Genomic DNA, 15,334 nt, shown 5'->3' on the forward strand with positions numbered 1-15,334 from the left:
ATGCTTCCTGCTTCAGCATATCCCAGGATTTACCCATGTTCTGGGGCTATAACTGGCACATGGTGTTGTGAACTGTCATTAACAAGGCCATGCAGTGAAACTAAGAAGATATTTCAAATCAGGAGAACTAATTATTGCAGTAGCATTCACATTTAATTTGATTTATTGTCTTTCATACAATATATAAAAGCCAAAGTAATAAAAAGGAAGTGGAAAAAAAAAAAAAGAAGTAAAAATCGATGTGGCTTCAGCTGCCTAAATCACACACACTTCTAGTGCCACTTCTATGATTTGCTATAGCCTGCTTGGCCTCCAGTTGCCATGTTGTACTTTCCAGTCCTGTGCTCTCCTCTGTCCCTCCTGTCTTATCACATCTGGTCTAGACACCTGCCCTTAACAATTTGCCTGGCACAGCAAAAGAAAACTCTTGTCTCTTGCATGCGTTTAACACACAGATGTCTGTGCCAAAAGAATCTAAAGCAGATTTACTACAAATCAGAGCACCACTTCTGATCAAAAAGGAACTGACTCCAAGAAACAAGGTTCTGATTCTTCAACAGACAAAGATGTCTGTGCTCACACTCCATTGCAAGACTCAAATCTAAATTAGAAAATTAGGTGAAGCCATTAAAAAAATCATTTATCATATGAGGTTATGTGTAGTAAGTGGCAGTAAGTTCTCTAATATACCTTTATACTTCATCCTAGCTTTCTTCTCCTGCAGTATTTGAACTGAGCTGTTCAGCAGAGTTTTCTTGTTGAATATATATGCTTCAAATGCAGGAGATATATTTCTAGCAGTTAAATGCAGTAATTTACCTGATGTACTGTAATGAATATACTGGATAGAGAATGATGATAACGATAAAAGATGTAATCTGTGTATTGTTGGTAGCTGATTCTACTCTAAAAATGAGAAAATATATTTATCTGTCTGGTGATTAGTGTTCATTGAGGCAGCAAATCAGTTTTCCACTCCATCCAATTCAGATCTTGTGCAATTCGGTTTGTCATTCATACAGATACAGCCCAGGCTGTAGAGGAAGCAGATTCATTGTTTGTCACCTAAGAGAACAAGAAAGAAATGAAAAGTGTGACCTGTTACTCTTACTTGACTGGCAAGCTCCCAATACTGCCCTTATGAGGTGCCTCCAAGCCACTCAGCAGGGTGTTGTAGAGGAGATACCTACAGACAATGGCTAGAAGGAAGGTCAGTGATAACCGGGGTCAGGGCCAAACAGGGATGGAGAGGCACAGTCTCTGCACTGGCAGACTGTACCTCTCACAAGCTCCTGTGATGAGATTAATTGATTTGGGGGCCAATGATGCCCACCATGACCACAGAAATACTATGAGAGTAGTCTGTGAGTGAGAGTTCAAGAGTTTCCATGGCAGAGCCTCGGGGCACAGTATGGATTTATACACTGACAAGGACCTTGCTTCACAGGTGGTGGAGGAAAAGAACTGTAATAGCAGTGGGAACATGACTCCAGTGAACAGTTTCAGAAAACATAAAATATAAAGGATCAGTATTTGTGTTTCTTCTGTACCCTTTTGTTAGCTCTGAGTTAATTCCTTTTTTTCCTGCGGAGTACTGGGCATAGTAAGGAGTACCAGAACGAGTTAAGAGTGCCAGAGTGCACGTCACTGGGACAAAACAACTGTAAGGAGACTGAAGATGTTTGGAGGCTGATCCACTGTATGTCAGTAAAAGCAGCTATTTAATCATCTATGGGATTTGACATCCAGAAGAAAGGAGGGGGCCGTCAAGGAAAGAGGGGATTGTAAACATTATGTAAACTTAAAAGAAAAAAAAATTACACAAAATTAGGGAAATTCCAATACAATGCTTGAATGGCATTTGTTGGAATAACTTGTGTGAGTGAGACCTGTTACCAGACATTCCAATCCCAAGGAGCCATATGATACCGCTGTACACAAAGCGTGGCCACGTGGAGACATCGTCAGGCACCCCACCACTGAAGGGTGCCAAAAGCAGTATGCACTTGAACTCAGAGATGCTTACCCATTACCTGTTCCCATGACCATCTCAGTAAAGCCATCTGCACAGCTTGCCCGTACTTGCTGAGCGGTCAGAGGGCTGTTCAGTGCGCAGGTCGCCTTCAGTCCCCTCTCATTCCTCACACTAGTCACTGCATCTCTCAAGGCGAAGAACACGGAGCACCCCAGGAAAAGTCCTGCCTCACCTATCCCCTGAAGAAGTAAAAAAAGAAGCCAAATAGGTGTAGGTTTTGAGCAAATGAGAGGATATTGCCAAGTCAATATCAACTACTAAGCTTTAAAGTCAGTGACTCAAAAAGTCTTTGGTCCTTCAGTAAGAAAGTTTAGTGGCTTGGTGGAAGCAAGCTTATATCACACCAAGTCTTCTGATGGTAGCTTCTCTCAGGGAGCTAAAAAAAATGGCTGCGGATTTTAGAATCTTTCCGGCTCATTGCTACACTGAAATTTAGAATAACTGTCAGATAAAATTAAACAACACAAAACAGATACAACTAAGAAACAAAGCCTGAACCCATGATAATTCCCTGCAGACAAACACCACTGACCTCAGTGGGCTTGACATCCTCTCACTGCTTCTGATGCAAGATTCACATTTGCTCTTTATCTCAAAGACAGGTCAAATCCACCCTTATTCCATAGGCCTCACAGTTCTGTGGCATTGAACATTTAAATCTGGACTGGGATATTGAACCTTACTTATCTCCTTGCTAACATCTGAGAACCAAATGTCTTCCACAAATATGCTGGAATAAGACAGAATCACAGCTTCTTACAGTGAATTTTAAGGGCAAATATAGGAGATGAGTTCACAGAGAAGGATAAAAGCTTTGTTTGAAGAGGATTATTAGCATCAGCTGTCTAGATCAGCTCCCAGTCAAAAATAGCACTACTCCACTTGGTGATATTTTAAAAATACCAAACTTTTCTCATTATGTATTACTGAGCTTTAAATAATTTTGAAGGATCTATTTATTCAATAACTTTCACCATAAAATATGCTGCTTCTTCCTGTTGTGCTGCTTTATTTTACTCTATTCTAAAAGCATAACTAATACTTGAAAGAGCTGGATGTTTGCAGAATCTTGATTTACCATTACTACTTATAAGAAACTGGCTGGAGTATTTACTAGTGTAAACAGACAGAAGCAATGATTACACCAACTGATTACCTGAGCTGATCTCTTATATAAATACACATAAATACCTATTTCTTATTGCATAACACACACAAGTAAGCTGCACACTCTCAGAGTCTTTTATGATTTCTCTATCAATTCCTTTAGTATTTTTATTCTAATCCTTCAGTTTATCATCCCATTTTAAAAGTATTGTTTTAAATCCAGCTTGCAGCTTCCATGTAAACCCTAAAATTACTACTTGTATTGTCTATGATGAAAGACATGCAGAACTATCCTGCATTATGTATTTTCATATTAGCTTCCCTGATGTTGTAAATAAAACCATCTTAGAGATATTTATTTGAAATGCTGAAGAAGAAGAACTAAAAACTTACATATGTTTTATATCAGAGTAATTTATCTGTTTGGCCTGGGATCTAAGAATTAGGCCCTGTGATGGTTTGCTTACCTTGGATGCATAGATGGCATAAGGATTTTGGGAAGATGACAGCAGGGAAACACTAAACTGTTCTGGAATATCACAAACAGCTGGGATCTTATACTGATCTGGACCCCGAGTATAGAGGACTCCTTCTGGAGAGTATTTTAGTTCCTCCATTGTGTACAGTCCAATACCTTGAACAAAGGCACCTTCAATCTTTAAACAAGAAAAGAAATAGCATTTGCATTCTCATGTTTCATAAGTTTTGGGGCAAAACTTTGTCAAGAACTGATCTGCATCACTAGCTGTTAGAAGACCATTTTCTTTCTTGTTTGCCTCATAGGATTCTTCAACCTGTTGGGGCTATCACAATGGAGAAGCTTTCACACTTTTCTCTCCTATCAGGCTGAGACACATGCTTTCACAATGAAGTTATGAGATCTGTAGACCAGCCTGCAAGAAATAAAGGTGTTTCCCTGCTATCAAGTGGAGAAGGCAGGTCAGGCAACAGGAGAATCTGGAGACTGTAGATCACAAACAGGATTTAAGTCCAGCTGATAATCGGCATATATATATATACACATATATATATATATAAGAAGTACCACAGGTGGACACTATGGCTAAAATTCAAGCTTCATGGACATCTACAAAGCTCTGACTCAAATGGGGCAAGTCTAGAAGTAATGGATCTTCTGATATGACCTATGACTTAGAACATTATCTAGTAAGAAATTAACATTTTCTGAATTAATGAGGTAGTCTTTACTTCAGATAAGGCTGTGAGTGTAACAGAAATAAGACAGTAGGAAATTATGGTACATACCTGTCCTATATCCACAGCTGGATTTATGCTGCATCCAATATCCATAACAATGTCTGTTCTGAGATTCTGGCAATAAAATTAAATACATATTACTGAGAGAGATGTAAGGAGTGGAGGCATTAGAACATAGTGTGGGTTAGATCTGGTATTCAATGGAATAATAGATGCTAAGAGAGAGACCCCTCCATATACTCAGTTTCAAAGTAATTTCCAGTACCCCATTACAAGCAAAATGGGCTTGTCTCAACTTTAACACAAATTTAGCCAGAGACAGCCCTGCCAGATTTTTCCCATTGCACAAGGAAATCCCAAGATAAATGAGGGTGTATGATCAGCAGTCTATGACATTCAGCTGTCCAGATGGTCAAAAGTGTGGAAATAAGAGTATTTAGCTCTGCTGTGGTTTGTCTGTGGGCCAACAGGGAAAGAAGAAGCAAAGAGCATGTCAGATGTCTGCCATACCCAAAAGGTGAACCCATATGACATTAATACAGATGTGCCAAAAGCTGGTTAACTCTGCACAGCTTTCATTCTGCTCCACCTGTAATTTGCATTTACACTGCTGATATATTTACTACCATGTGAAGACAGGTGACACATTAATGCAGAATCTGTATGGTCACTGTTGGAGCATCCCATGATACAAACAAACCTCATTCACATTACTTACAAAACTTGCATGGCATGCAGTTATTACCTTGTGATCTCCTGTTAAACAATTAATTTCAACCTCTGAACAAGCAGCTCCATAAAGAAAATATGTGAATGGTTGTCCTTCCCCTTTCTCCCAATCCATGTTTTCATTATAACCTCTGATGGAAGAAACAAAGTCCACAAGAAGAAAACTAATCAATGTTTGCATCCTAACAAAGCAAATGAGCACATGAAAGTTTGAAACTACTTCAAGTGATATTTTAAAATAACAGGTCAGAACTTTGGCAGTTAAGTTCCATGAAATCCTACAGAGCACTAGTAGTTTAGGTGTGATGGGTCTGGTATTTATATAAAGTTTAGCAGACAAGCAAGCTATTTCAGTTCAGGAGAGTTTATAACAGCATAAACCCAGAAATATACTAATAAACACACAGTAATCAAGTACAGAACAAAAATTCAAGGTAATGATTGCTGAGGTAATAGCACATAAAGGAATTCAGAAAAAAAAAAGTGGAAAACTGGTCAGGACCTATGAAAGAATAATTTACAAGAGATAAATGAAAGAGTTAAAATTACAAAAACTGCCTACAGAATGAGCGAGAGGGCTAAAAGAGGAATTGAAATAGAAGAGTCATTACATACAAGGGAGTGGGACTACTGAGGAGACTACAGCAGTCAGGACTGATGTGGTAAATTCAGTGAACTCATGAAGGCAGTGAACCAAATCAAAGATGGGACAAAGTATTCTTTTGATACTTTCTAGAGAGTTCACATAGGGCTAGGCATAAATTAGCATTCTAACTTTTACTCCAACCTCATATAGCAAAGAATTACATAAAACATAAACTGAGCCATTACAAGAAGCCACTGGACAGGATATTCTATTCATAGCACTGGCTATCTTCAGAATTCAGTCCTGGTCTAACGTATCTATGCATTTTTAAGGAACAAAAATATATTACCTGAAGTAGCCAGTAGCTGAAAGACTCACACTCTGTTCAAAAGCATCTTTAATCTGTAAAATATACCAGTGTTGTGGTCAACCACGGAAGGAGTCAGGAAAGAACACAGCATACATATATTTACCTGATTTACAGATATCTACTTATTGACATATATTTACTTAAAAACCAAACTATAACAAAATATAAGGAAAGGAAGAGTAGCTGAGTTCAGTGTGTTTAGCTGCACATGGTGTCTCGCACTGCAGAACTAAACCCCCTTGGGATGAGCAGTCTGAATTCTTTTGGCAATACAATAAGGACTAGACCTGTCAACAGTAGGGTTTTTTTCAGAATCTTTATTACTGGTAATACTACAGTCAAAAAGGGCCCCTCAATTTTTCTGCTCAACTTCAACAGAAATGGGTCCCTCTTCATCAGCTGAACAGATATGGTTGATAAGTTGCTCACATAAAAGATCTGCATGACCTATTTGCATAAAAATGACAGTTGGTAAGAGAAATGCACTTAGCAGTGTCCTTCTGCCCATGGTAAAAATCCCAAAGGTATGAGGTCCCAAATGTATTCCTTTTCAGTGATTCTCATGTTAGATTTACACAGTTTACAAGTCAGGAATCACAGAACCATAGAATCACCATGGTTGGAAAGGACCTCCAGGATCATCAAAAAGTTGTTGGTTTTTTTATTTTTTATTTTAATTTATTGTAATTTACTGACTTTGCAAGATGTAAAATTAATTCTTTGCACAGATCAACATTCTTTGTTAGGTCTGTCATTTCTGCTAATATTTCGGGTGTGTCTGAATTATCTGGATTAATCTGGCACCTATTAGAAGAGCTTACTTCTGCATACATAGTCAGTTATCAAGCTACCACAGGTATTCCAATATTACTTGCTATTGCTATGAATTACTGCTGCCAAGAAAATGTTTACATCTTCACAGTTATTATAGTATTTAATCACTTGAGAAGAAACACCCTAGTGTACTAGATCTGTAAATGCCTTAAGGCAGGGATTATCCTTTTCATTAGGCTGTAGATAACAAGCAATACAGGATAAGACAACATAAGTTTTCTTCTAACACCTCAATACATATGACTAGATTCTCTGCCATATCTTCATAAAAATAGCTGATATTATAGCAGAAAGCTTTTAGTTAAATAAATTCGGTTTCTAGCCCTAAAATCCTATTCCAATTTCAAGTGAGCACCACACAGCAGCCGTTTCTTTAAGTAGCTTTAGCACTATGTCTGTATGTAGTGTACGTTGCAAATGTAACTAATATTATAACTGATTACATATGAAAGCAATGGGAACAAGGATTCCTGCTACCTTTTGTGCAGTTCTGTAATACACTGCCTATGGGAGAGAGATGGAAGGAAGAAGCCAAGAAGGCTTCTCTTTACTGATTTGGTAAGAATAAAGAACAGCCATGTAAGAAAACTGACACTGTACACATACACCCTGACAATCTTTTGGCAACAGCCTGTCTGAGGGTAAGCTGAGGAGGGTCATGTTATCGAACAAGCCGATTTTTTTCTGTATATTAAGAACTTCTGTGTCTCCAAACATGACTTGACAGATAGCCTCCCCTCCTTTCCAGCTACATATGACCTCGGGATTGTTTCCCTCACATCTAAACCAACCACCTACACTCCATCTTTCTGGGAAAATACCTTGTTTCTACTTAATCCTAAAGTTAAAAACTTCAGAAATATTAGGCGGAGCAGACTGAAAAACAAAAATACACATATCACAGTTTCTGCAAGCCCACAAACATGTTTAGTAGGATTCATGTCTTACCCAATCATTCCAGGTCCCTTTTGGGTTTTTGTTGATGATAGGCTGCAGGCGTTTCAGAAGAGTTTGGCAAGCATCCTGGTGAGAAGTCAGGAGAACATAACACAAAATTAAAATAGATATTTCATCACTATTCAAGATACATTCTTGTTAGTACTTAATTAGCATATGCTTTACTGTCATCTTGGTTTGAAAAAGCATGATAGGAGGTCCCATTTTAACTGTGTAGGCACAAACCTTATAAAGGGTTAAGCTACAAGGGTTGGAATCTGTATGAATCAGTATTTAGAACAGGACCAGGGTACAAGATTTGTATGGGACTAGTTAATTTATTAGGTGAAACAAGGACTTTGTCAAATATAAGCCTTTTGGGGAAAGCTCAGATCATATTCTGAAAATCCCTAAGCACCACTACTGCAAAACTGTCAGCAAGTCATGTTTCTTCTCAGCAGTCTGCAGGGATATTACCGGTACTTTCGAACTTGATTTATATGGGAACATTCATGCTTAATGTTTGTCAGGCACTAAATACCATAAGGGACAGGGTGTTTTGTTAAACTAAGCAATACTCTTTACCTTCACAGCCATGCCATTGACATCTGTCCCTGCAGATCCTGCTGAGGCACATGCATTTGGAACAGTTGTTGTGCTCGTTTCACAGAAGTGAATACATGACATGGGGATGTTCAATTCCCGACTAGCAACCTGTTTCAGGAAGAACAACATATTCTTCTCTGTTTTAGAACATTTTGAACACTCCAACCTTTCCCCAGTACAGTAGAAGTCAGCTATAGCAGGAAAGATGAAGTTTTAGCAACTAGTTTTCCACGTCCAGCAGAAATAATTATTCCCAGCTTGTCAGTACAAAGACACAGAAAAGGACAAAGCTTTAGCTGCACTCAAACTATGGATTGAGACTCAAGCACAACATATGGTTCCTGATTTTGCTGCTTATATCCTGTATAACTGAGGGCAAATTATGCAGGCTCAAATCTCAGCCTTTCATTGACTTGGTATCTTTACAGATCTGCCTCTCAATTATCCATTACACAAGTAGAATCATAACAACGTCAGGACTGTATACTAATCTGAACACTGATTGTCTTTTTTACTGTGGGTTTTATAGGCTCAGCCTCCAAAAATAAAATAAAATAAAAAAAAAATCTTATTTCTAATAAGCCTCTTCACATACCACTGGAATAATAAAACCCAAGCAATCTGCTTTTTCTTCCTTCTGTCTCTATGACTCTTAATGAAGATACCTTTGCTTTCTGACTATCAATGCAAAGAAGCAGTGGCTATGCTGATAAAGAAACTGACCTACTGGTACAGTAACTAACAAAGGAGAACTAACTTCACTGTTTCTCTGCATGACACAAAGCATAAGGTAGCTCTGTTCACATAATTTGTTACCTGGATCATTTTTGTATGAATACCCTGCCCCATTTCAATTCCACCATGTGTCAGAAGCACAGACCCATCAGTATAAATATGAACCAGAGCAGAAGCCTAGAAAAGAAAATCAAGATTAGACTAGTGAGAAATGTGTTGTATATGGTGATGGATTGATGAATTAATCTGTAAAAAAAGACACACAGTTTTGAACTGTATTTCAATTTATCTGTTTAATGCTTCTGAACAGAAGGCAAAATTTGGAATGGTAGTCCCCACTCTTCCTCTGTAGTAAACTTTAAAAGAAAAAGATACAAATCCATGGAGATCTGCCTTTCTGTTGCTAGATCCTGAAATAAATTTACACCCTGCAGCAGTATCTCAATGGTTCCAAAAGAAGCTGGAGGGGCTCCCTCACTAGTGGCTGTGCATGCAAATTGCTGCAAGTTCCATTCTGTCTCTCATGGGTGTTTGAGAGCACTTGGACACAGGTTTTTCAACAGCATAGGCTGTGCAGGCTGTCAGCATTAGACACAGCAGTAAGGTTCTGAATGAGACATTCCTCGTGGAATCAGCTGGATGTAGCACTGTAGACTACAAAGGCCCTGTGACTTTAGTCTTGAATGGAGACAACCAGTTTGACATGATACAAGCCAGTCAATTAATTTTCAGTTGACAAAATGTTGTCTATTACAGAAGCACTGGACCATCTACATTAAAAAAAAAAAGACCAAACATAATACTGTCTTCCTTTTCTTCCTTAAACTTAAGTCTTTGATGACATCAAAGGGTTAAGTCTTCCAGAACAGCATCCCATAGTATCCTCATGGAAAGAGCAAGCTCAGAGCTATTTCTAGAATGGGTAACTTATCCAATGAGTACTTTGCATTCAGTCTTCAGAAACTTTGTGTGACAGAGTTCAACTCATCCGTACCAGTACCTCATCACAAGGCTGGCCTTCAAGTAGGCAGGGTCCAAGCTGCCTGAAAACCAAACAACTTTGATCTCAGCTTGAAGGGAACTAGAAGCTAGTGTAGCCCTCAAGGAACCCCCATTAGGATGATAGTTTTCCAGAAGTTCAAAGGTAACACATTTGTTTTGTATCCTAAAGTAGAGTAACTGTAATCTTCTGTGGACAAAAAGATTAGCTTGCTTATTCTTTAAATAAACTAACCTGAGAAAGATAACGTGTGCCTAGTCCAAATGGAAACTTCAGTGGTACAATGGCAATCCCCTTCTTTTTCCAATGATTCTTCTTGTTAAATTCATTGACAGCTGTTTTCCTGCTGTAGTATGCAGATTTTTCCATACATTCATTCCAACACCGTATTAAATTTTGTGGATCAAGCTTTTGTTTGAAGTGTGTCTGCTCGTTCTCCTTATACATATTTATTTCCCTAATCTGAAATAATAAAACCAACAGTTATCACACAAGGCAGATCTGGGGGTATGAGTGGACAAGGAGATTACCTTATGTTTTTTAACAGTTACAGTTTTTTCAGTTTGTAAAAGCATGCTATTCATTCAACAACCAGAAATTGATTTTAAAATATATTAATTATAGCAAAAATTATGTTTGACTTAGACGAGATTTGTTCAAACAGTTGAGCTAATCTAAAGGGTTTTAACTTTCCAACTGTACAGACTTCATTTCAGGAGAGAAGATGCCTTTGCTTTGTCACCTTTTCTGGCGATAAACCGGTTTTATCAGCAACTGCTGTTATCCAGGTTTCTGTCACCAGCCCCGACTGGGGGAAGCCAAACCCTCGGAACGCTGTGTTTGATGGCAGGTTTGTTTTGCAGGCATAGGCCCAGCACCTCAAGTTGGGAATCTTGTATGCATTGTCCATTTTTAATAAGGCTACTTCTGCCACCTGAGGTAGGGGATAAAGAGGTCTAGTTAAACGTCAGAACACTGCTTCTTTCAAACTCGCATTTAAATATTCCTCATCTCATATGAAGATCTTAAATTGATACAATTAGCTTGAAAATTGGTTTTCTGTCAACCACTGGCAGCAAGAATGTTCTTATGCACACACAGAGACTATACTCATACATTTCTCATGCAGCATATTAGTTTTCAGTTCTTTTTTCATATTCACAGAACACAGATGATATTACCAGTAGTTGAGGATGTAACAAATACTTCATTTTACAACTGACATCGCTGCTACCTTTGACAACAAAAGCCACAGAGAACTAAAAAAGGCAGACTAGATTTAAAGCAATAGGAGCTATGAGAGGAACTGATGAAAGCATTCTGAATGATCACATCCTATGGAAATTCAGTTAGGGTTAGTTCCACCTGAAAGCACATGTACTGCAGTCTACAGTGTCTTCTGGTTCTTACCTTTTAGAGATTTCATATGACAAACAAAAACAAAAGAAAAGGAAAATCTCGTATTAGATAACCCAAATTAGGCTCTACGAGTCAGTATCAAAATCAGTTAGTTAAATGTTTTAATGCCTCATGAAGATGCCAATGGCTTTCTTCAGTGTTAATTACATTTCCCAGAATGGCAGATTTAAGCCTGTATTCCTATTGTTCCCACTGAGCTTTAAACAATAAACTTGAAAATATTTCTGCATAGAAACAACAGAAGATAGTTTTGCTGTAATTACTATGCATATGAATAATGTCATGTAATGGTACCTTTTTCACTTAGGAAATGTAAGTTAAAAAGTTATTTATGGAATAAAAGAAAAAGAGTTGTATTTTGGTTTTTTTTGTTGTTGTTGTGACCACAGCTTTTATGGACTTCAAAGAAAGTATGCAGATGAAGCTGATCAGTCTTAACAGGGCTGTTGATAAAACAGAGTTAATACAATGTATTGTTATAAGAGAACTCTCGGCTATGCCAGAGCTTCCCAGAATTTCTTCCTGGAAATGTCTGTTATAATCTTGATGGTTAAAACATGCTTTAATTGCTGACCAAACAATCATTAAGTTAAGCACAGATTACTGGTATTCAACTCCCATGCTGGAAGACCACTCTTCATTATTAAGAGCATCAAGCACAATGGCTCTCTCTAGGGCTAGGCTCCCATAGAATAAGGTCCTCTCTAAAGGAAGAACAAATTTACTGAATAAAAATACTGTCTTGGGGACACACAGAGAAGTTACACTGGCCCAGGGGAAAAAAAAAAAAGACTGCAAGTTTGGTAAAGCTTATAGTTTTATTTTGAATAAACCTATTTCTCCCTTTAAAAGTGTTGAATTATTGATGCTGTACTAATAGAACCAAAAGGATTCACACAGCTAGACTACTGGTTATTGATCTAATTAATTGAGCAGTGTTGTTAGAAAGTTAGGCCATAATCCCATGTGCTATTCCAGATGCAGCTGAATGGGTGGAAAGGTTACTCTGCTGGTTATCACTGCCTCCAGTTCCATGTCCACCAGCTTCACTGTATCACTGTAGAACTTTATCTTAAGATGGTTCTGATGTGATCTGCATTAATGTACATATGCTTTTGATAATGGATTTTTTAACTCAGGTTATTTTTCAGAACCAGGTCAGGCAGCAATAGCATGGCCAGTTATACTGACAGATTTCAGAGTGCAGAAAATACCCTTAGGTGAGGCAATGACAAGCAGATGAAGGGTAGTAACCTCAACAAATATTTCAGCTATAGCTAGAATAGCCTATGCACACACAAATAGCTAGTGACTGATATTAAAGCAAGCAACATTTTATACTTTGCAGACCTACAAGTGAGGAACTTAGGTATACAGCAGAATAAATACAGACCTGGTACAGAAATGCACAGAGATAGTAACAGGACAACTATCACTACGAAGTTTCTGAAGGCTTAGAAAGGTTCTCCCAGCCTTGCCAACATAAAGCTTTAGGCAGGCACAAATGCAGGTACTAAGTATTTTAAAAGAAACACATTGTTAGCTGATATATTTATAATGGGAAGATAAGCTTGAGAAACCAATCATGAAGTGAATGCGTAAGAAAATATCAAAAAGTATTATAGTGCTTCATTGAACTGAATAAGAAAATTACTAGGTGTAGATTATACAACAACCCACAGTCCTTATGTAAAAAGCCTATATGTTTAAAAATACACATTAACATGATTAAGAAAACGGAATTTGGCCTTAATTTTCCAGCCAATGACACCTCTATGTCGTAAGATTTGTAAGCTTATTAAAGCCTCACCAGGACAGAATCATCAGGGGTGCATCCTCCATTAATGTAATATTTGGCATCCACAGCTCTGATCCTACCATCATTCATGAATCCAACCTAGAATGATCAATAATAACTTATTTAGATTTTGGCATTGATTCATTTATTCAATGTTTTATATATTGCAAACAAATATAATCCACACAGTTAGGGTCATACTGCACTATAGTTTTTTGGGCAGCATTCATTAAAACTATAGAAGGTCAAAAAAGAAAGCAAGTATGATCCAAAGATGCTGGCTTTTCCACCTGGCATCTGTGACCTGTAGAGGTGCAGCATATAACAAGCAACATTAGCTCATTGGGAAGGGAAGAAGCAGGGAAGCTCAGTGGCTTCTTGTGTATTGCCTGACACAGCCAGTAAGTGTGCCACCTAAGAATGTTCACTGTAGGCAAAGTCAAATCCCACTCAGACTGTCAGAATAGTGTCTGGCAGATGGGAGCATGAAACGTGTTTTCCTTAATGAAGAAATGTCATCTTCCTCTCACATTTCTCTTTTCACCTGTTGCCACTAATAGCTTCTGAATTCTCAGCATGAGCTACAGCATATTTTCAACTTAAGGGAAGCATCTTATAAGCCTCTCTTACTTTACCTGTGTAGTAGAAATGGAAAAGAAGGCAGAAATTGTCCTGCTAAATAGTTATGACTGATGACAGTGCATGGGCAGGACCCTATAGGGTGAATTTTCCCACATGACAGTTTCTGTAAAAAACTAGCTGCTTCTCTTTGTGAACCTAACCATATGGACAGTTTAAAATAAACCTCTGCAGAAGAAGTCTGAGCTAGTTTAGCTTCTCATTCCCAGAAAAAAAGACAGAAAAAGCTATGAAAGAAAAATGACATGAAGTAACTAGAAAAAAAAAAAATTAAAACCCTGCAGAGATAGAGGCAGAAGCAGAGAAAGGGCTGCACAGCAACTTTATCTCTTGGTTTCCTGCTAGTACTTGGTTTTAAAATTGAATTGATTATACTAATTTTCATTAATAGAACAAATTTTAATCAGTAACAGAGTTCACAGAATATGAGCAGGTATTTTTTCACTGCTTCCTTGAGGCACTTACTTTATATTTGCCAAGAAAAGGATGTCGGCCACCAGTGATTAACATATCATCCCCTCGGCTCAGAATAAGACGGACGGCTCTGCCAGTTCTAAATCAAGAAAAGAAAAGTCTCATTTCAGTCAAAATAAGAGATGTTATTAACAAGATGGCTATTCATCATGGATCCAGATCTACCCATTCATGTAAACTTAAGATTAAACTTAACTTTAATAGGCTTAAATAGATGCTTAAAGCTATGTCCAGAGTTCATTATTTCATCATTTACAATCAAGTTAGAGTTTTCATTCCTTCCCTAGAAAGTCAAGGAGATAACTCAGTGCAGTTTTTTTCTGAAGAAATTTTTATTTCTGTGTTAAGTGTGGTAACAGCAGTTAGCATTCAACCTTAAGAAAGAAATAGTCACCTCTTAGCTATTCGGAACTGTATTGAAACAGAATGCTTTGGAACAAAACCAAAACATGGGTAATAATAAAAATATGAAAATTAGTCTACCAATGCATAGTTACTTTTGAAAAAAAAAGGAACAAATATGTAAAATAAAGTTCTAACAATAAAAAAGATTGTTTAAACTATAAAAAATTTAGCATGGCCTGGTTACTCAAAAAACAGATAGCAGCCAAAAATAATGAAAAGCAGTTTGTACAACAGTGACGGTAGCAACAAGAGAAATGCATTGAGGCAAGCACTCAGATCACAAGATCATTTTGGTTAAGAAGGGATGCAGCCTGATGCACTCTGCAGCAAATCACTTATGCTTTTAAGAGAGGTTACTATCCCCTGACAGCTAACTGCTATCACTTCTGGCCTGAGAGCTGTCCCAGCTCAGGCAGAGATACTGAGATTCAGCCCACTGAGAT

At 37.8% G+C, this 15,334-nt stretch overlaps 1 protein-coding gene across 1 annotated transcript in view; it reads right to left on the reverse strand.

Annotated features, from left to right (window-relative positions):
* The window catches only part of AOX1 (aldehyde oxidase 1), a gene marked incomplete at its 3' end in the record, with an annotated part of 46,091 nt that overhangs the window by 3,400 nt on the left and 27,357 nt on the right, over nt 1-15,334 (reverse strand). Inside the window, exons 23-34 of the mRNA XM_008947236.1 lie at nt 14,478-14,565; nt 13,386-13,472; nt 10,899-11,090; nt 10,391-10,618; nt 9,238-9,333; nt 8,401-8,529; nt 7,828-7,902; nt 6,025-6,077; nt 5,106-5,220; nt 4,409-4,474; nt 3,610-3,798; nt 2,034-2,214 (exon numbers count right to left, since the gene is read on the reverse strand). Coding sequence (XP_008945484.1) covers nt 2,034-2,214; nt 3,610-3,798; nt 4,409-4,474; nt 5,106-5,220; nt 6,025-6,077; nt 7,828-7,902; nt 8,401-8,529; nt 9,238-9,333; nt 10,391-10,618; nt 10,899-11,090; nt 13,386-13,472; nt 14,478-14,565 — 1,499 coding nt within the window. The remainder of the gene's footprint in view (nt 1-2,033; nt 2,215-3,609; nt 3,799-4,408; nt 4,475-5,105; nt 5,221-6,024; nt 6,078-7,827; nt 7,903-8,400; nt 8,530-9,237; nt 9,334-10,390; nt 10,619-10,898; nt 11,091-13,385; nt 13,473-14,477; nt 14,566-15,334) is intronic.

This window comes from Merops nubicus, unplaced genomic scaffold (assembly GCF_000691845.1).
Source record: "Merops nubicus isolate BGI_N331 unplaced genomic scaffold, ASM69184v1 scaffold13699, whole genome shotgun sequence".
In the NCBI taxonomy this organism is placed as follows: domain Eukaryota; kingdom Metazoa; phylum Chordata; class Aves; order Coraciiformes; family Meropidae; genus Merops; species Merops nubicus.